This window comes from Anarrhichthys ocellatus, unplaced genomic scaffold (genome assembly GCF_004355925.1).
Source record: "Anarrhichthys ocellatus isolate YVR2014 unplaced genomic scaffold, GSC_Weel_1.0 scaffold29, whole genome shotgun sequence".
NCBI lineage: Eukaryota > Metazoa > Chordata > Actinopteri > Perciformes > Anarhichadidae > Anarrhichthys > Anarrhichthys ocellatus.
This window is the reverse complement of record NW_022280059.1, coordinates 2464705-2486411: the sequence shown is the minus strand read 5'-3', so window position 1 is coordinate 2486411 and position 21707 is coordinate 2464705. Positions and strand designations below refer to the sequence as shown.

General features: G+C 44.6%; 1 protein-coding gene across 3 annotated transcripts in view; it reads left to right on the top strand.

The window, feature by feature from the left end:
* Positions 1-12538: 12538 nt before the first annotated feature.
* LOC116392198 (cyclin-K-like) overlaps positions 12539-21707 on the top strand; it is a 35458-nt gene continuing 26289 nt past the window's right edge. For all 3 annotated transcript variants that reach the window (XM_031863411.1, XM_031863409.1, XM_031863410.1), the window contains exon 1: positions 12539-12680. In XM_031863411.1, the coding sequence (XP_031719271.1) occupies positions 12541-12680 (140 nt within the window). In that variant the 5' untranslated portion in view covers positions 12539-12540. The remainder of the gene's footprint in view (positions 12681-21707) is intronic.

The window sequence follows — 21707 nt, the reverse complement described above, 5'->3', positions numbered from 1 at the left end:
GATTTCCCACCACAGATAATTTCCAGTGACAGAGTCTTGAGATTCCCTGGCAGTATTTAGTGGTGGAAGTAAGTAGCTTCAGCAGCTCGATGAAACGCCTTTGAAACTCCGGTGTCTGTCTGAGCATCGTGTGCTCGGAGCGGCGCTGCACTCGGCCGGGGTGAGGGGGTGATGGTATGTGTGCAGAATCACAATAGTCACCCCTGTTACGTGGTCTGAAGCAGATCTGAGTTATTCTATGTGAGTGAGACTAGACTAGACTTCAGAGGGCAGGTCAGGTATGTATTCGCCCACCGCTCTTGAAAAATCCGTCTTGTCAGTGGAAAATACTCATCGCATACCAGTGCATAATGTAAATCAGAGTGAAGTAGAAGAAAATATTCTTCAACACTCGACATCGTGGACTCATCTTTCTTTTAAATACCATCTCAATACCAGTGTGAATACACAGGCTTAAATCCTCTGTTGAGATTGCTCAAGCATTTCTTTGGCTGACCTTCATGGCAGAAATCTCAAATAGCTCTCCTCCACACTGACTGTAATAGCCTTACAATTGCGGTTTGGGGTGGTGGGTCGTATGTCCCGGCGGTCATTCTATGCTGGGTCAGCACAGTCCTAAATTACTCGAACCCACTCGGCTCGAGCCTTATGTTCCTTTTTCTCAAATCAGAAAAACAGATTTCAGCTTTGTGTGAGGATTCGATTTTTTGAGACAATAACAGCTCAGCGACACATATATATACTTAGCGGTGGAGGTGGGGATTGTTGAGATCCAGAGAATCCCCCGTGTGAATTTTAAGGGGTTTATTTCCACCTGGGACATTCAGTATGCACCCATACTGTGTTATTCTCTTTTCCTCCCTAGTCTGTGGGAGCAAGGAATACAGGTCGAAAGCATTTCATCCACCCAATTGCCGCATCATGTTTTTCACTGAAGTGTTTGCCTGAAATCTCAAGCACTGTGGAAACAGTCAATTGTGGAGTTCTTCTAGCAACCTGGCTTTCCATAAACCACAGTGGACTGCACATTAGTGCCAGTATGCGGTATCTGCATTCCAGTCGAGCAGCAGGGAGAGTGTGCCTACCAGTGGAATTGTTGTGGCTCACTTACAGCTGTTATAGTCGCTGCATTTGACACTGATTGCTTTTTTTCCATGTACAGGTCTATATGAAATTAAATAGGAGGTTTCTATTTTTGCAGCAGGTGAAGTGGCATGTTTTCCTTAGCAGTTATTCTGATAAGTGCACAGTTTATGAGCATGAAGACGTCTCCCCTGCAAATGCAAACAGGATACTCCAACATGTGATGTCATCTACCAGCCTGGTGGGAGTCAGGAACATGTTGATTTTATTGGCGGACAACACATGTTGAGATGTTCTTACCTTAGAGCATCAGTCGTCTGATTCAGTATTTTTGTCTTGTAATCGATTTGTAGTTTGGAATCACAACAAAGTGACTTACATAATGGGTCATTTTAGTCAGATGTTAATTGTAAAATCCTGTGTCATTGTCGTTGAATTATTTTTTCAGTGCCATGAAGCTCCTTTTCTTCTTATGTCACATCCTGTCCAATTCCATTTTAGAATGGCAAATACATTTATTTATCTTTTATTTTATTTTGTTTTCAGCCATTACTATTCACATGCGACTGGGACAATCTATATATTATTTATTTGCATTCACGACATTCTATTTACTATTTCGGTTGCGGCCCAAACAGCACAGATCTACATGGTACCAGGATGGGGTAACTATCACGTGCATCCACTGTGCGTGGCCTCTGAGATCGGCACTATTACGCACATGCGCAGTCAGCAACACAGCTGGGATAGCCCTCGGTAGACTAGCTCACGGCTAACGACAACAGCAACAACTCCTTTCAACACGGACACGTGGCTATAACCACAGAAGACGTTATTCGTTGGTTTTATAAAGTCTCTAAAAGACTTCTGAAAGGAATATAACTGCGCCGTTTGACATAGTGTTCGAGAGGCATTCTGAAAATAGCATATATGGTATAGTTGTGTCGTGGACGACATTGCCATGCCGTCATAGTACGACTCCGAGTAACTTTTCTTGTTCAATGGCTAGCTAAGCAGCAGTTAAACCACCAACCTACATATAATCGCTACAGCCACTCCAACTGTTAACTCTACAGAATATGCTAGTGCACCATGTCCTCTGAGAGACTTTCTGCACTATTCTTGAATCTGAATTGAAATGAGCTTCTGAAGAGACAACAGATCATTTTAAATTATAAATTCATATATATTTATATATACATGGGGTGAAGTAAGGGTTATTCCTCTACAACATAATTAATATGTTAGATAGCAGCCGGCCTATGAATCATTTCACTTGTGCAGTTTCCAGAGCCATTATTAGTTTTTGTGAAGATGCTATTTTTGTTCTTAAATTGGAGACGAGACACAGCCGTTCAGCTGGGGGAAGGACATCATTTCAGAAAAACATGAATGGTTCACAGTTACATAATGCTTTACTTTTATGCATTTATGGCCAAAGATTTTCATATATTGTTAAAGATGTTCTACCTTCCAAACCGAACATGGAAAAGCATCAGCAGACAGGTCTTGCCATGTTGGAGGACATGATTGTTTACTTTTGTCTCTGCTCTAAACTGATGGGGACAGACGAGATGGTTATCTCTGAGATGGTCATCTCTTGAGTCTTTTTTCCAAGGAGCTTTGTCTGTCTTCTCTTACTTTCCTAAAAAGTCGGAAAAGATCATGTCCCTAGGACATGTTTTGTTGTTGCTTGGCAATAATCAGTCCAAGGGTTAATTATGGATGCTATTTAGTGACCTCTTTTTTGAGTGTTGGATCATCTCTCGGGTTGCTTTCTCTGGAAGTGCTAATGTTGCATTACATATGGCGTACACAGCACTGCAGATGGAATTGCACAGATAATAATAATAACAGCAGTTAACAGCTTTAAGATGACAACATGAAGGTCGTATTGACATTAAATTATAGAAGGCTGTAATGAAAATTAATCTCACCTTTGGCGACATTCATTATCCGCGCTAAGTAGTTATATGATCAATCTAAAAATACCAAACGCAGCAGAGATGTTCTCCGACTGCTAACCAGCTGTTGCTTCACATCGGGAGAAAATTGGGGTTCAATATTTTGCCTTAGGACACTTCAACATGTAGTGAGGGGGCCAGGGATCGAACCTCCAACCCTCTGATTGTTGGACGACCACTCCATCTCCTGAGCCACAGCCGCCTCATCAATCACAACATTTAGGTGATTTGTAATCAGGGGCGTTTGTAGGATTGAAAGAAAGGGGGGGGGCTTAGCCCCAAGGGGAGCGGCATGTTTGCGCCCGTAGTGCGCGGCAATTTTTTTTTGGGGCCCATTTGGGGCCGTGGATATCCATTGTTTCAGACAGTTCATAGATTGGTTCAATCAGAAAGAGTGTGATTTTGCTCTGTAGTTTTACTTGCATTCAGTATATGATAACACAAGAGACAGAATTTGAGGGTCATAGTGAAATTTGACAACACAAATATGAACTTTTCTCAAATAAAGAGAGAGAAATAATTTTCCTGCTTGTAAAGGAAAGACGGATAAACTAGCTTTCATATCCGCGTCACTCCCAAATCCTAACTCTTAAAGGGACCGCACACAATGGATGGAGAATGGACCTGACAGTGTCAACTTTATATCGTTAAGTATGATGGTAGGCTGTTGGATTGTAATTTGAAGGGGGAGAAAACATACAAACCAGAACGCACGCACAGATGTAGCATGTTAGAGTCATAAATAACTTGTCCATGTGAGAAACAATAGATTAATTTAATGACATAACCAAAAAAAAAATATATATATATATTTTTTTTAATCCAATAATGCCAAATTATTTGGGGGGGCTGAAGAACATTTTAGGGGGGATTCAGTCTAAAAACACTACTACTTAAAGCAGGCTTTGGTTGAATGCAGGTAAACAGCGTGTTTGGCGAGCAAAACAGGCGGAAAGCATTGGCCATAATGCTTTGTCCGGACCCACCGGCTATTGTCTGACGCCGATTTCGCTTTTTATGGGTTCAAAATGAACTTGTAAACTGGCTCCGTGTCAAACAAGCCGCACGTGAACGGCTTCTCTCAACGCCAACTCCAGTCTCGGATCTGAAGTTGGTAATCGGAGTGTAAATAATCAGCAGTGCACCGAAAAGGAAGTCATCTCCAGGATTTCCGCTGGGTAGACCGGAACCCCAGAAATACAGCTCTTCTGCCCCCAGAGGATTATCCGGCGTCGTACCGATAACCGATTCTGAGATAGGTTGGGTAAATCAAAAAGCTCTGTAAAAAAAGCATTGCACAAAAGCACACAATAAAGTATAAAAAGGTAAACAGCACAGCTGATGACGGATACCTTGGGACAAAGACTGTGGAGGAGAAATATATTCGTAGTCCAAATGTCAGACAGGGGAGAGGCGCTTTGCAAATTAATATTGAAGAGTGATTTCTTATGCTGCGGGTGTGCATGCAGAAAACAATGGTAATTTTCCCAGAGAGAACACAAGCGGGCCAGTCCAGGAATATAAATATATATATTCTATTTCAGATCTAGCACTCAACCACGCAGAGGTTATTTCTACATTTGAGTGTGTACGCTCCTCGAGATGACACACTTGCTTAGCAGCGGGGGCAGCAAAAGGGGGTCGGCCTCCAGATGGGATCTGCCGACTCGCCAGCCCCCGAGTGTTGCTAAATTGAAAAGCTGCTCTCGAACACATCCAGACTGACTGGGTCCGTTACTCTGTCAGCTTTTAACCAGGCAAAGGAAATTACAGCCGTGACCTCGTGGCACTTGCCGGGTAGAGACACTGAGAAATAATTTTGCTTACACGGAGAAGAATGTATAGAGGGGGGGGGCAAGGTGGAGGCGAGGGTTGCAGATCTGTATAAGCACCGCAGTCCCTCCAGTTTAGAGCTGGGAGCAGGCAATAAATTAACATTCAACACATAGAGGAGTTCAGCTGGGGCATGAAAGGGCTCGAGAGCGAGAGAGTGAGCAGACAGGGAGCCCTATCACCGACGCTGCATGGCCAGCTATTTGTTTTTATACACAGGGCCGAAGCCAGTTTTCAGATTAATGGTGACACACGGCAGAGGAAACCGGCAGCAGAGTTACTGTACACTTCAAATCTACCCCGTCATAAAATAGAAAAGCAGCCTCCTATTTGGGCAATCTGCTGTATATATGTTTTCTAATTAAAGTGCCGGAGTGAACGAGCCAGTGGGCAGAACGGATGGAAAGTTATGTAGCCTAGCTCTTAAAGCAAGCTATTACACTTTGACAGCAGCTACCGGCTTCCTGAAGTTAATAAATGAGCGCAATTCACTTCCTGGAGCGATGCTGCAGCTTATTCCCCCATTAGGAGGCAGTGGCCCACCCATTCCAATCATCCTTTAATTAGACCTGTTGTTATTTAGGCTGTCACAGGAGGTAATACCTCATGACAGCGTCAGGACTGGCTTGGCAGCCCGCAATCTCGCATCCATTGACAGGGGCTCTGGCGCCGCTTGTTGCCCGCTTCATCTTCCCTCCGCCGGACCCAGCAGGGCGTGCCACGCCCTTCCAGCCGATGCCTGCGTGGTCACTCGGAGACTCTCCGGCTCGCCGTCGCTGACGTTGAGAGTCGCCTGTTGAAGCGCGGAAACATGCAAAGTGTTTTTCTTCATTGTTATTATTGAAGGCTCTTGATTACTTCCCCAGATTGCTTAAACGTGGCATTGAGTCACAAAATGTTTACACAGAACAGGGAGAGGCTGTAAAGTGGAACAGAATGGCTCAGCAGGCTTTTATTCAGCCAGCGGAATCCATCCATTAGTCTGGCCCTTAAAATGCAAGTGGCTGTCTGAGAAAATAAAAGTAAATTAAACCAAATGACAAATCTGATAAAACAAAAATCAAAACTGCCGTTACGGCGTTGTGTCATACATTGGCCTCAGGTGTTTCTCATGGGGGCCCAGCAGGGCCAGAGACAGTTAAGTTCATAATGGGCCTGGTTTCATCTTAATAAACACGTCCCATGTGTTCACAATTTGCGTTTAATGAAGTGCCGCCCTCTGCGGAGCGAGACAGAACAGCCTGCCGCAGACCATCACGACCCCCCTCCTCCCGCTGCCTCGCGGCCCCCCTATCTCCGGTTTGATGCATCGGTGTCTGAGAGGGGGGTGCAGAGGACGGACCATCACTGTGAATCTAGGCGAAATGGGACGGAGAAGAGGATGACATCAGGAACCCCCGGCTCCCAGAGGAGACGGTTCTGGAAACATTGGACTTTAACGAGATTTCCAACTTGGGAGGGGGGGACAAAACAGCATGTGCCGCTTGGAGTTGGCAGCATGAAATACAGATTTATGAACTCCATTACACCACATTTCTTTCTCTTTATTGGGGCCCGCAGCGTTTACCCAATGTGGGGGAAGAAAAAAAAAGGGTAGAAAAAAAATCTCCTCTAGATAAATTACAAACAGCCTGGGCATTTACTTCCACATAAGGTAGCTGTACTACTCATGAATAGAGAAATAAAAAGCAACCAGACACCTTGACTGTTTCACTCTGCTGCTCGGCCGGTTACTCGTGCAGGCCGAGCTAGAACAACGACGACAAAAAAGCAGCCACTGTGGTCTTTGGAGCAGGTGGTCATCTCAGACTGGCATCGGTAGGGTGGAGCTGGCGTGGGTTTGTAGCCAGACTCTCAATCTGTCCACTTGAAACCTCCCCAGTATTGCTGGAAAGTATTACAGCCCCTGTGGAGGAGATGGCAATTACAATGTCTGATGGGAGACAGAGAGGGAGGGCGGCAGGAGCTGCATCCATTCTTGGAATATGATCAGACCTGCGACTGGAACATTTTTATACAAAGTGCCACCACACAAATGTCCTCTTAACGCCATTAGTGTGTGTGATGCCTTATCATTTTCAGGCTCTCAATAGCCTGCACTTCCTTCTTCTTTTTTGTACTGTCATATTGCCAGGGGTGACTGTACATTTAAAGACATTAAGCTGTGAATAGTCTTCCCAATGCCAGTGTTTGATGAACCACACCAGACCTCAGCAGGTACATGGCAGCGATCTGCTGTAAAACAGAAAAAAAGAGAAAAAGCTGCTTCCATTTAAATCCTGCATTCTGTGACGGATTGGATTCGGAGTGGGCACAGCCCGCTCCAGCTGGAGAATGCTCGCCCTTTGGCCTCTCACCTGAACTCTCCCTGCTCCGGTATGTGTGACTAACATGTTGTATGGGAGACGGGTAACACGAGAGCCCACATGTTTTGGCTATCGGGTGCAGCTGGCGCTTGAGATTAAACCTTTTTTCAAACATTTGGGCGGCGCAGGCGCTCCATTGCCATGTCACTCTGCATGTGGGTCACATTTAATCAAAAAACAGAGGGCCAACGAGCAGCAGTGAGGAAGTAATCAATTTTCAGGCCACAGCTTCAGCTGATCAACTGCCTTTTTTTTGCTCCATAAAAATATTGCCAGATCTTTCTCTAAGTAGCTACCACCCCCCTGTTGGGAGCATGCATAGAAATCTGCAGGCTCTGCCTGAGGGACGAATATGTAATAATCACATGCAAAGCACTTATTCACCATGTCCCCCGAATCCCACGAGACCTCGGGCAGGCTGAACGTCTGAACTCTGCGGCAAACAGAAGAACCTGCTGGGTAGAAGTTACACTCAGCCAATGATGCCCTTCTTGATGGATTGCCAGGGAAATATGATGCTCTTCCGGCTACCAGCTGACATAAACGTAATGCCACAAAGCCCATCAAAGCCGACGGAGGACTGTGTGCAGGCCTGTACTCTGTGTTTGGATGTGCAGCAGAGAAAAACAAAAGCTCATACATCTGGTGCAGTTCAGTGATCTCGGGGGGGGTGTGTGACAAGACTGAAGATTGCCGCCACCTCAGAGGGACCTGCAGCCACAGAAGCACCAAGGTCAAGTCCAGTCGGCTCAAATGTGCCACGGCGGTGGAGCGACGGCACAGAGGGAGCCGCCGCATGGATGGGTGCATTACACTTATTGAAAATCAATAGCAATCTTTCAGTGGCGGCCACAAGACATATTTGAACAACAGCCTTTACTCAATAGAGTTTGGTCCGATTTCATGCCGGTTTTCCACTGGTGAAAAATCACAAGGTGAAAAGGGTTTTATACATTACAGGTTTTCTCTAAGTTGTTTTGGTTTGGGTGACGTCTTTATGATAAGAGCTCATGTTTTGCGACAATGCTCTCTTTACTTTTGAAGGATTTTTTTGAGGGATGTTTGTCATCAGGTTGTTTTCTTGTTTCCGTGCCCCCTTGTGGTAGTAGCCTATTAACAGCAACATGTTCCAAAACATCAAAATCAAACGTTTTGCATTATTCTCTCTGGAATGTAGTGTTGTAGAAGTAAGTATGAAACTGAAACACTACAGCAAAGTACAAGCACAGAAAATGTCCACAATACAGTTAATATTAAAAATAAACTGCAGTTGCTGCTTTCGCCAACAGAAAAAAGCATCGTTGCGTTGGCCTCTGGTGCAATGTTTTTGGTCCGGTTTGTTGGTTTGATTGTGTCTGTCTGTCAGCAGGATTGCCGAAAAACCGCTGGTCTCATTTTCATAAAACTTGGTTGAATGGTGTAGCATGGGCCAAGGAAGAACCCGTTACATTTTGGAATGTATTGGCCTAGGCGGAGATCTGCCCTCTCAGAGTGCCCTTCTTTGTTCGTGGTGGAACAGGAGATTTTTCCTGGAAAAGAGCAGAGCCAACTCCATCCAACATTCAGCTTTACCACATGTGAAATCACTGCACATCTGGTATTTCATTTAACATTTGTGGTTTATTGTTTTTAGAGTTAAAGGCAAAGCCCAACTGGTTTTAAAGATCATTTTAAATTGATATAATTCTGGATTAATGCATGGTATAAAAGTCCTTGGTTGCTGCTGTTATTCATCATTATTCTAGAATTTAATATAACTGCTCTCACCATGAATGATATGGATTATATCCGACAGAATTCATTTGAGAGGACGCATTTTTTTGCTCCCTGTGTGAGTTATTCTTTCACCATCTTTCTGAGAAGATTACTTAACATGAAAGAAGCATGACAACACGCTAAAATAGGGCAACCATAGCTACCCAAACTGGTAGCAGGTTGAGCAGTACAACAGTAAGGTGCAGGTATGTGCTCAGAAAGAAGATCAAATTACTACAGATAGCCGAGGTGTTTCATGATATGGAAATTGTGGTTTATGGTTTTAAAAAGACATGTTTTGCACCTAGCAGTGAGTTGAGAGACTTAATCTTCCTCCGACCTGCAAACAGCACAGTGTTCATTTTTCCTCTGTGTTCCTGCTTGAAGGTGTTGATAATGATGGTGTGGGTACTGGCACTGGTGGAGGTTGTGAAAGCAGGAGGCAGAGACATGGCATGTACAGTATCTCAGTCCCCATGCCCATTGCTGTTGCCAATCCACTGTTTATTCTACAACAAGGACAAAGGAAAGCCCTCTTTATGCAGCACCGCCTGCTGTGTGCAACGAGGGCGGATTTCCAAACGGTAGCTTTTACGGGACGAAGTCATCAGGCATCAGCGAATACTAAGTGAATGCTGAGTCTCTGCGAACGATTAGAGCCACAGTGCAGAGGCTGTGGCTCTAATCACGAGTATTTGTCAGTGACTCATTCAACTGTCTTGTTCTCCAGATCGCTTATTTTTTCTTTTTACTCTTGTTGCACCTGGACAGCTGAACTCCAAATTCTCACTCTTGTCTTCACATTTTTTTATTGCTCCTGTCCTTGAGTGGCTTTGGCAGGAACCCAGGTTTACTCTAAAGAACTGGTTTTTTTTTTAATGTTTATTTAAAAAAATAACTCGGGGTTAAGATGTGATGTTAAGAACCGGAATATTTTTATTTAATAGAGTTGGACTTTGTAGTCATCCAGCAAGTTTCCAAATTCTCAGCAAGTCATGTCCTTGAAAAGTCATTGAGGATCCAGTTAGCTGGTACAGTTGCACTATCCTACTTGGACTAATTGATTTTGACTGTGTGTTGTTCGCTGGACATACTGCAGATGGGTTTGACTCACAGACTGTATAAGGACGTAGTCGTCGTGGCGTCACCCATTGGTTTGTGGACTGTGGTTTGAAGCACGTAGTTCGGCGTTTCAGCCTCCGCCATATTTGATTTTTGCCGTTGCCATCTTGTTGTTTTTTTCAACCATTGAGCGGAAGTGCCTATGTTTGGACTGTGGAGGAGTGACATAGAGACAAGGGTCCGTTTACGGCTCTGGTTTGCCTTCTGCATAATCTGTGCACTTTTTACACTAGCGGCTGTAACATTTTGCTGAAACGTTTTGCCAAAACAATGCACACGTGCGAATGTTGCTTGCGATTGGGATGCTTTAATGTAAAACTGGTGTGCTAAAAAAATGAAAGGCTTTAATTTTTGATGATGATTCTGCAGCTGTATAAGAATCACACAAAGCACTCAGACCGCGAGCCAGATGGCTCACCCTACCTTTATGAAGGAGGTGACAGTCTAAATCCTGTGTGTGCAGAGTGCCTAAGGCTCCACAACAGGGAAATTGCATTCTGATCCAGTCCACTCCTCTGCGTGTTAGTGTTATACAACAGACTATTGTGTCTGGCATTTGCATTAGGGCCATGAAATTCAGCCCACTGGCTTTCACTATGTGGCGCGATGAGACAACAGTAGGAGTTCCGGCTTATCTGTTGCCATGCTACGGCAAGATCATACTCACGCCCGCTCTTCAAAGCTGCTCCGCAGCCTGTGTTTTGTATTTAAATGCATCACAAGAAAGAAGTGCATGTGGGTTTCGAGGAAAACCAATTTACCTTAATTTGCCGTGTGGATTTGACACGAAGTGACCTAGACCAGACAACGGAAAAATCTAAGCGACAGCAGGAACTTCAGCGAGACATGACAACCTGATGGACACGATATGAGGACGCTTACTTTGAGGCAGCCGGTGTCGGGTACAAGGTGCGCCTGCCATTGTGTGGCCGCGTGTGAAGTAGTCCTCTGTGTATCCGTCATTACGGGCAGTGAATCAAGCGAGCAGGAAGGGGCTGTTGAGAAGAGGCCCCTGGGGAGCGGGGCCTTGTCCAGTCACTACCTGGAGGGACGGCCAGATAATAATGGAGACATCATGAGGGCGAGAGATAGCCTTCCCTTTTCAAAGTGGGAGACGGGGAGAATCTGCAGCGTCCCGTCACAACGGGCTCACAGCCATTGATTGGTACCTGGCCTGTCTTAAAAAGGACAGCTCGAACTGTCGACGAAAACAGATGCCAGGGCTGTTTGCCTTTAGAACAAGACAAAGAAAAAAGCTCCATTATGAAAGGAGACGACTGTCCTATTTCAGTAATACCTGACATCAGTTGGGACACGGTAGAAGAGGTTCACATGGGACCTGCGGTAATTCATCTTTTCATCTACGTGAAAACAGACGAATTACAGTTTGATGTATTCTGATCTGGTACAGGACGATTCCTTGTCGATATCAAATGTAAAAGTGTAAAACCAGCAGGCCCTTAAGCGAAGACGTTGCAGCGATTTCAAAGCATGCCCATTTCTCGCAATGTATCGAGCCGAGACAATTATACGCTGGCCGCAGATGATCACAGCCCGGTGCAGCTCTTAAAAGAAATGGCTTACAACAAAGTCTTGAATTTTATCTTTCCACTGCTATTTACTGTGCCTTTTTCTATTTTAAAGTTAATAGCCTTGGCTTTATCAACAGAGTGCTGACTGGAATATTGAGCGCGGAGCAGAGAGGGCAACATCAACAATCTGAAATGTTCACTGGGTCTTGCCGACTTGTCATTCCAGCTGACAGTTGTAGACTAACTGTCCCATGTTTTGCTCTCAACAGAATTAGGTAAATTGTTTTTACTTTGCAAACCGCACACAGTCTGTCTTTCTCTGCAATGCTTGAAATGTATTTTGCATTCATTACCCCCTGCTGGCAAGGACTTTTAAAATATAATAGCTTCTCCGTGCTCTTAAGAGTGCATTCGGGTTCGCTGTCAAATCCAAGCCAATTTGGGCTCCTTCTGAACATTTGACAGAGTGCACATTAGAAATGCAGCCGCAGATGCCTAGTGACCACAACTGTGTGGTATTCATGCAGTGCCAGGGTGAGCTGGACAATGGCCTCATCCTCAACTATGTCTCCCAAAATAGTGTGTTTTATGACAGAAAGCCTCAAGCCTGACAAATACCGTGTCGAATGGCAATGTCTTTGATTTCATGTTTAATGTTGTTTTTTTTACCAATTGCTGAAAGTATGTCCAGAATTCTTTGTGATTTATTGCAAGGCCTTTTCTTGCCATAGACGTGTCATGGAGATGTAAGATTTGTGTTTCTTTGTGCTCACTGCTTTTTTTTTTTCTCTTTTTTTCTTACCGAAGTTCAACCCAGCAGCATCAATTACCCAGGGAGCACCTGTCTTGACACTGTTATTTCTCCTCCTGTCTGCAGAGAAGCCAATGGCGCAGGGTCCCCCGGGTGGCGTTATCGGGATCCTTGGAGGTGTCGTTGCCATCGGACTCATCGTCGGCGTGGCTGTTACTGTTTTCATGGTCCATCGGCGGCAGCAGAAGACCCGCACTGAGACAGATAATGACCTGTGAGTACCGAGCCCCTGCCAGAGAGTATTGCAGGGAGCTGGACAGGTGGTAAGATTAGGTGTGCACTATACGGTCGGCTCACAAGAGAGAAAACACTTTGAAAAAGACAAAACACCTTTTTTTCCCGGAGAGTTCAGAGACAGAACTCCAAACACGTCGAAAATCTCCTTCCCCATACTGCAGCTCACTTTATGACTAACTGACTTTAAAAAGCAAGTTCATTTTTGTTTACTATTGCGGAGATACATTCGATGATTGTTACTGAAGCGGCACTTATTAAGTAGTTGCTTGATTGCAATGTGGGCTGAAGTGAAGCCCATTTCCCATTAAAACACCATTGTTTTAATCAGGACTGATTGCAGGAGCATTTGATGCTGTCTCTCCTTAAGGAAAGCTTCACCTCTGTCGGATTTGTTTGTTTCCGATATCATCAGGAAGTGAAGTGAGATTTTCCGGGAGATTCTCGAGCACGCAGTAGGTCCATAGGGTCGTGCTGTCTCTAAATGCTGTTCGGGGAAACAATTGTGGAATTATGCAAATTGCTTTTATTAGGAACTGTTACTGGCGGATCGAAGATTTGATGATAAGCGTTTGGAGACATGCAGGCCTAAAATCTCTTGCAGTTCAGCATGCAGGAATAACAAATCTTGATTCCCATATTGATTTAGTTATATCAAATCTGAGGTATTTTATAGTCTGAACCTTGCAAAGGCAATGTCATGTAAATTTAATTTAGAATGAATAGAAGTTCTTCCATTGCATCAATTAAGCCACTCGGAGATGCTGTTGGAGATAGATTTAAGGACCCTGTATCTGTCCTGCTGTAGTTACTCCTGCCGCCCCTCCTCCAGCCAACCAGGTCATTTTGTTCTGCCTGCAGACCAGGGGCCGTGACAATTTTGAACATTGCCAGCTGCTGCCCGTACACAGTGTGTAGGAGGGGAGGGGGGGGACAACAACAAGCAACAGAGCTTTGTGAATCCAAAATATCTTAATGTGTTCTTCCAAAGGTGATATAAGTCTCTGCCATCTGTTGGGGAAGAATTGTAAGAACTCTGTTTTCAACAAAGGAGGAATTGCTAATTTGGCTTTATCTTAAACACCTGGTTGCCACGGCTTCCAGGATGCCATTGGCAATACTGGGTATGCAAGATGCAAACCACATCCTCATGGGAATGAGGAGGTTGTTGTGTGCAGGGGCTGGCTATGTTCCTCCCTGGGAATATTACCAAAACAACTGAGGTCGGGGGTGTGCAGAATCTGGCTGAGGGTGCACATGAACCTTCAATCAACTCACATGATGAGATTATAGTGTTTATTTTAGAGCGCCCTCTCCCTCCAGAATCTCGTAATTGATTTGATATTCAAAGCAGGAGCGCTGCAGGTTTTTTTGGCCCCAGCGAACTCCTCCCGCCGCCCGTCTCGGCAGCAGAGCACAGCCGGGGACCCCGCGCCGCCTCTGCCTCTCACCGATGCTTTTCAAGACAAATAAAGCACACAGACTCTTACCTCTCCCATTGCTTTCTGTCTCCTCCTCCCTCCCTGCTAATCTATCTTTCTCTCTCATTCTTGATGCTAAAGTTTAACTGCTCTCTGTTTCCCACTCCCCTCCCTCAGCATTGCTGTTGCTGCTGTGGCTGATAGTTGTGTGACACAGGCTCCAGAGAAGCCAGAGTCCCCCACAAGGAAAGTAGAGGCACCTGACCCCAGTCTGTCCCCCGCTGAACCCTGTCCTCCCGGATCCTCTATTCTGTTGCCCGCATGCAATGGTGGCCTGCAAGTGACTTACTTGAGCACACCGCTGTGAGCGCTGAGAGCGGTCCATCGACACGATTCACTCGCCAGACATTTGCACCGAACTTGACGCCTGAAAAGAAATGTCCACGTTTCTTTTGACAACGCCGGACAAATGGAGACAATTGAAGTGAAATTCAAACGTCTCCATTTGGTGCGTGACCAACAAACAAATCTAGCTCAATAAACAAGTATGAGTGAGAATTAAACTCCATGAAAACAGTGCCAAGATGAATCCAACTCAATTACGTCTTCCGATCAAACATCCAGCTCCACTCAGACGTTATCAGATCGGGTGGAGAGTGGACAGAACAGAACCCTTTTTTTGACTTTTGAGATTGAAGAAAGAGTACATATCAAATTGCCATTCAGAGGGAAATCTGTAAGCTCATTGTGTCTTTGTTTCACATAAGCTGAAACTCACTGATAATGTCAGCAGACCACATTGTGCGACCTCCCTCCTCCTCCCTCTCTCCCCCCTCCCTTTTGTGTGCATGATTGTCGTCAACTACGCATGACAAGAGTTCTAATCGTGTCAGTGCTGTGTAACTGTTGTCATTTGCCCCCCCCATATACTCGTAGCTCGGCATGTAGCGAGATGTGATTTAAAGCTCCAGATGAATATCTGTGTCCATCTTCTTGTGGCATGTCGTCAAAACATGTTCAGTGTCTTCTGGAGAAACTGTAATCTTTAAATGTGTGATTATGCCAATGCAGATAAGTTGCGGGCGAATGTGTGGGGGTGTTGTTTAAACGTGGAGCACCACTGCGAGGGATTCATAGATTTATAAGAGTGTCAGGGTAAAAGGGGAAGCATTTAGCTAGACTGTTTAATTCTGCATGTTGATGAGCCCGTTAATCAAGCCTGGCCATTTGATAACATGCCTGACTGCACTGCCAGTCACGCCTCTGTTTGCCCTCGCAAAGCAGCACATGATGTGACTCGAAATTGGTCAATCCTAATAAATCACCGACCCTTCAGAGGCTGCACTGGCACAATAGTCGGCTGATTATCAAAATAGATGGGGCATTGTCAAAAGCGATGTTCTCGGAATAATATGTTCATCGCTCTGTCTTTTGCCCGAGCGTGATGTATGACCTCCAAAATGCCGGAAAAGCGCTGCCAATCGTGGCGCGCGTCCCCCGTACCCCCCCCTGGCAAAAATGAATTCACTCACGAGTGTTTCCTGACGTGCAGCTGGTGTTGGCACAGTTGCAAATTCATCGCCAGCATGAATCAGTTGGATACCAACCTCCCCGGCCCACATTTACTACAATAACTGAAAAGAATCACATGCAGAATGTTAAAAGGTGGCGATGCATTAATGAGCGGGCCATCATTGTCACCAAACAACATCAACTCTGTTTTCTCAACGTAGGTGCAAATTCTTCCACCTTCGGGGGCTGGAAATGGTCTCCCAAGGACTGAAATGTAGCGCCATTGTGATTTTTGGACACTTGACATTACTGATAGACTCTCCAGTGAAGTCGAAGTGAAGACATGGGATCGTTGAAGTCATACAAATAGATTATTAGCTCAATTTGACGACACTGGGTGAAGCGATTGGTAGCGGTATTACTTCTACTTGTGTACCCTTTGATTTATAAACCGGTCACCATTGCTGTGTGTGGAGACCTTTTTAAAATGTGATAAATGGTAACTCATTGTTGGACACCTTCTAGCTTTAAGCTGTAACCAAAGTAGGATTGTCTTTCTTGTCTTTGTGAGTCACTCACCGTGGACGTGATGTACCGGGTGTGAATTTGAATCATTCACTGTTGTTTGTGAGTAAAAATAGAGCTTGGTTTTTTTGTCTGTACAGAATGTTATACATGCAGTGCAACTGTCTAGAACAATCCCCTTGATTTTCATGTGCTTTTGTATAGCAGTGTATGTAATCTAGCATCGATGCCTGAGGTGTTGGGAAAGGTTTGGAAACTGGCCGTGTGTGTGTGTGTGTGTGATTGTAAAGTTAAATGTTCTAAAAAAACAAAACCCCTTCCTCCAGCAACAGAAATCATTTTTGATAAACTTGTCAAAGAACGAAAACAGAAGTCATTTTGTTTCATTCTTTCTTCTCTTGTGAGAAAAGGAAAAAAAGGAAAAAGCCGAGTTCGGCGGGGTAATTGTTGTCCGCCTTTTGAGAAGATCGGAGCGAGACAAAGCATGAAAGTAATTGCCTCCTAAAGATCAAATCACATTTATCCCGTCTTGCAATTAAAAGTATCATTAGCATTTAAATTGCCAAATAAGATTGTGATCAACAGAAATCAATGAGAGCACAGAGGATCAGCTCGAACACTTCACATTGTTTTCCATGAGCCCGGCTGTGGTCATACGGCGTCTTTTTAATCCAAGCGCTTCTGGGGATGCGACACTTCACTTTCTTTCACATGCAGCGGACAGCAACAGTGTTTCTTCTCACTGTCGCACCGCGGAACGTCTCGACTCCCGATTATCTGCGGCTCAGAAACCGCCTCGATGCTGCAGAGGCTCCAAACAGAAAGGTCACTTTTTTTTAGCGAGTGCATCGTGAAAGTAATTTTCTTTGCTGTAAATCTTCCCTCACAGATTACTCTTCTCAGTTTAAGGATTAGTTATGTTTTCTCCACGCTATCCCCCTTTAAATCTCCCCTTAAGCTGCCCTGAGCCTTTTGTGGCCAACAAAGCGAGGAGGAGCGAGGTCTTCAAGGTGGATGTCTGAGTAGGGAACAGTGCAAACTTGAATGTAGCTTATGGTTCCCTGCCCCGGTGCTTACTGCGCTCCCCACAGGCTCGCGGTGCTTGTCAGCTCTCATTAGTGTCTGTGTCTCACAAAGCCAACGCCCACATGCTGCCTGCGTCGCGCTCAGCTCAGAGGAAGCCTGCGTGTAATCGCACAGCTGAGATGCACACGAGGTGGTCAAGCTGAGATGTGCATCACCGTGCTGCATCTGACTAATGACGGATTGAGCAAACATGTGGTACAGTGCACACTGCAGAATTAGTGCAATGCCTAGGGGGGGACAAACAAAAGGTTACATCTCCACAGTTATATGCTCAGCAATGTTGACAGGCTGCATATACAGTATTAATCAACACCATTCGCAAGATTGTGTATATATATATATATATATCTTATTTAGCTTCAAAGCAAGCTTTGGATGGGAAAGGAGTCCTTTAATTACTTAGCCGGAGTGAAGAAAAATGCATTCACCTGCGAAGCAAACATTCTCTGAGTGACTCCTCAGATGACACTGTGAATCTATATAAAAATTGCACCATTTCAATCCAGCTCCATTTGGTTTGACACGTGCATTTGAGTTTATTCTTTATAACTAGATTCTCAAATTGTAGCCATAGACCGTATGTAAGAAGTAGTCACTGTGACCTCATGCATTGGTTTGTGGACTATGGTCCATCTTGGATTTTGGCAGTCGCCATCTTGTTTTTTTTGCAACCAGAAGTGACTCGAGAGGGTGAAGTACAACCGACCGCTGAAGTAGATATATTTGGGAAACCAAAATTGTTACAATTAACTTTCATGAACTGGAAACACTCCGTGAAACAGTTAACGTTTTAAGAGGAAAACATTGACAACTCCCAGACCATACAACGACGTGGTAGCAACCTGTCAATCACAACGACTAAAGAAGACTTGCAATTAAAGAAACTAGTGAAGGAGACCATAAACTCATGTTTACAATGTTTACTGAGGTAATAAATCAAGTGAGAAGTAGGGTTGTTTTCTCATTGACTTCTATACAATCAGACTTATTTTTGCAACCAAAGGAGTTGCCCCTTGATGGCTGTTAGAAAGTATGCAAGTTTGAGACACTTCCACATAACATGTGCAACGCTTCTTCGACGCTGTCAGCCAGGAATACCGTTCGTACAAATCCTTTTCCTGGCTGGGTCAGGGCTGCTAGCGGTGGGGTTGGCCGACCCTTTCTTACGATGTCCATTTTTTCCTGAAATGTCCTTCTCCAGAAAGGCATTTATCCTCTTTCAGCCATTGAGTGTTAAAAAAAAAAGCTAGGTTAAAAAAAAAAGAATCTACACCAAGCAAAACGCTAAAAATGTCATGTCAATGTCATAAAGTCTTACATATCTTTCAACTTGAACTGTTACTACTAATACTAACTTCTGCTAGCTAGCTTCAGCGTCACAACAGTCACGCTAGCCCACTGGCCAATCACGTCGCACGTTGTTGGTGAGCCAGCCGCACGTTAATGCTGACGTACTTGTAGACTACCTCGGTAGCTCTGGCACGTCAAAGAATACGCCCAACATGTCAAATCTGATTGCTTGATGACTATGCCAATCAACAATATCGGCTCCATTTACTTTAATCTGCAAAGGCTACCTAGAGGGCCTCGGGCCTCTCATCTTACCTAGAGACTCAGAGGTGAGATCTGATTGGATAAAAGCTCTACTTAAAACAAGCTGCACTGGAAGCAGAGCAACAGAGGAAGACAGGAGCTGTGCAATGAGAAAATAAGATAATGGGAAAAATAATTAGAATACATGTAGTGTATTTGTGAAAAATAATTTAATTATAAAATAGCTATAATTTTGTGATTCTGTTTAGACGGCCCACCACTGATGTACAGTGTATGTGTATATGCGTACTACGGAATTGTTTAGTACTCTGTCAATGGAGATTTCTTTTCCCACAATGCACTGCACAGGAAATGCAGGAGCTTCTCACAGTTGTAAAAAAAAGAAAGAATTAGGACAATGTTCAGATAGTTTTAGGTACATCTTGACAGACAACAAATCCAATATTAAATCTCTGAGACGAACTGCCTTCGGTCCGTTTTTCATAGTTTTATCCATCCTTATCTGTTAGAATTCTCACATAGTTTTCTGCTGAGATCTGACAATGTGGTGACATAACTGAAAAATAAGATGGGGCAAGAAACACAAGCAGACAGACAATCACACAAGGTTTGAAAAAAGAAGAGGAGCTGTCCGTTGTACACATTGATCACAGTTAATAGACCAACTTCCTGGCTCACATTCAGATATTGCAATATTATGGGTGATTCCACTTCCAGCACGACCTCCTAATAAAGGGGTTTTGATAATCCGGCTGAATCGTTAAATTGAAGTCTGGTCACCTGACACATTGTACTTGTAGTGACGCTACTTTGTTAGCAGATCTCAGCAGTTACATTGATGAGGTCATCAGTATCAAAACTGAGCTGCTAAAAAAAAAGAAAATCAGAGTTAGTTAGTTGGAATAAACTACAATTATTCTTTTGATACACTCAAAGATGTCAGCATGTCATATTTAAATGAAAGAAATAAATTAACACAATTTGTGGATCCAGTTACAGGATCATCTCCGAAAACAAAACACCAAGTATTCAATCTTTAAGCATTTAGGGTTCCCTTTTTTTCAATCGTTGTTCTTCTCTTGTTACTTCCTGCCAGTGACGGACAGGAAAATACATTAATGTCCTTCATGCTATCAGAAACAGTGTCTTATAAAGATGAGTAGTCTGTAATATTGGAGGAATCGGAACACAGCTTGAGTAGCTGAACGCACACATAGTGTGTTTGTCTTGGCAGGGCTTGGCCGTACTGTATGTTTGTGCGCTCGGCACAGACGCCACTTCATTAAACACCGATGGCGCTTTTCGCTCTGTTTTGGTGCCAGTGTGTCAAGTGACGGTATGTACACTGACGATCTCCCGAGGCCGCTGTTTGTGCGTAACCAGATTCCGAATGTAGCCCAATTGAATCAAGAAAGGGAGGTATGACCGGGAGGAAGTGGCTGTTGCTGGGTGGCCGTCATGAGACGAGGGAGTTCCTTCATGTTTGGTCAGGTTTAATAAAGCCACTCTGCATACGGGACCCCAAACAAACCGCCTATTTGAACAGGCTCCGTCGCATAATGTGCAATGACATGCAATCAACAGTGGGGGGGGGAGTCCCACGGGATCAAATGGAAGTTGAAAAATGCCGCGGGATCTGAATGCAAATGCTGCACCTGACATAAACACGGCACGATGAGTAATTCCAGCATGAAGATGTGCAACTGATTCGTCTTAAAACACTGTATGAAATCTCGGATAATACCGCATTTCTTTTTTGATAAAATGGCAATTAGGTCGGTGCACGAGGTAGGCCTACACATCGGCTTTTTGTTTCAGCTGATTGAAGAAATTTCACGATTCGGTGACTCAGAGTACACACAGGGCAGGCAGAGGTTGACAATTGCATTTCCCTTCGTACATTTCTTGAAAGCAGATGGTCTTGTCGGCTGTCACAGCTTTTTTTTTTTCTTTATCGCTCTCACCTGTATCAGAATCCAGTCAGTCACAAGCAACGGATTACAATACTTTATAATGAGCACGCCGCTGTTCCACAAGACTCGTAATTATCTGTCTCAGGGAAAAATGGATGCCTCTCTCCTCAGGAAAGGCTCGGCGAAGGAAGAGGCTTCTGTAGACAAGGAGGGGGGGTGCCGGGGCTGAAGAGGGTGCCACATGAATCTGGCAGTGGCACGGCAGCCCTGTCTGGAGACAAGGTGATACGGACTGGAAATAATGAGCGTGAAAGAAAGAGTTAAGGGGTGCACTCATGCACAAATTTTCTGCACATTAAAACGCCAGCTTGGCCTTGCGGAAAGGTCATGTTATTCAATAAGGACGTGAACCAGTGCGAATGGGAGGCGGGAGGAGCCGGAGATAATGCGTGCAGGTACACAGCTCAGTGTCTGTGCTCCACTTCATTATCTTTGATCACCCCTGATATCGTGTCAGAGTGGGACAGATGACATCTGACTGCCAGCGTGTTTGAGGGAGGGGGTTTCTCTTTGTAGCAATATCCATAGCAACAACCCCTCCGCTTCCTTGTCTGAAATAATTATCGGGATGCACTTCAAACAGTTTTCAACATCAAGCGTTTCAATTATAGCTGTCCGTCCTGCTCACGATTAAGTTTTCCTTTTCATTATCAAGTGTCGGGGTGACTTCTGTCTCTGGTGGGAACTTCATTGTCGATTTGAAGGAAAAGAGTTGTTAACTGCCCTGTTAATGGCTGCATGTAAACGAGTTCAGGTGTTCAGTTGTCGAGGCTTTGTTCTTCCCCAGGTGTGTCAGCAGAAAGGGTGGGGTGAGTGCCTCGGGGGGGGGGGGGCATCAGTGCCAGGGATCCAGGGGAAGGTGGGGAGCAGGAGCCGCCTGCTGAGCTCGCTGAGTTGCAGCAACGGGGGACGACGTGTCAAACAAACAGTCTCTGC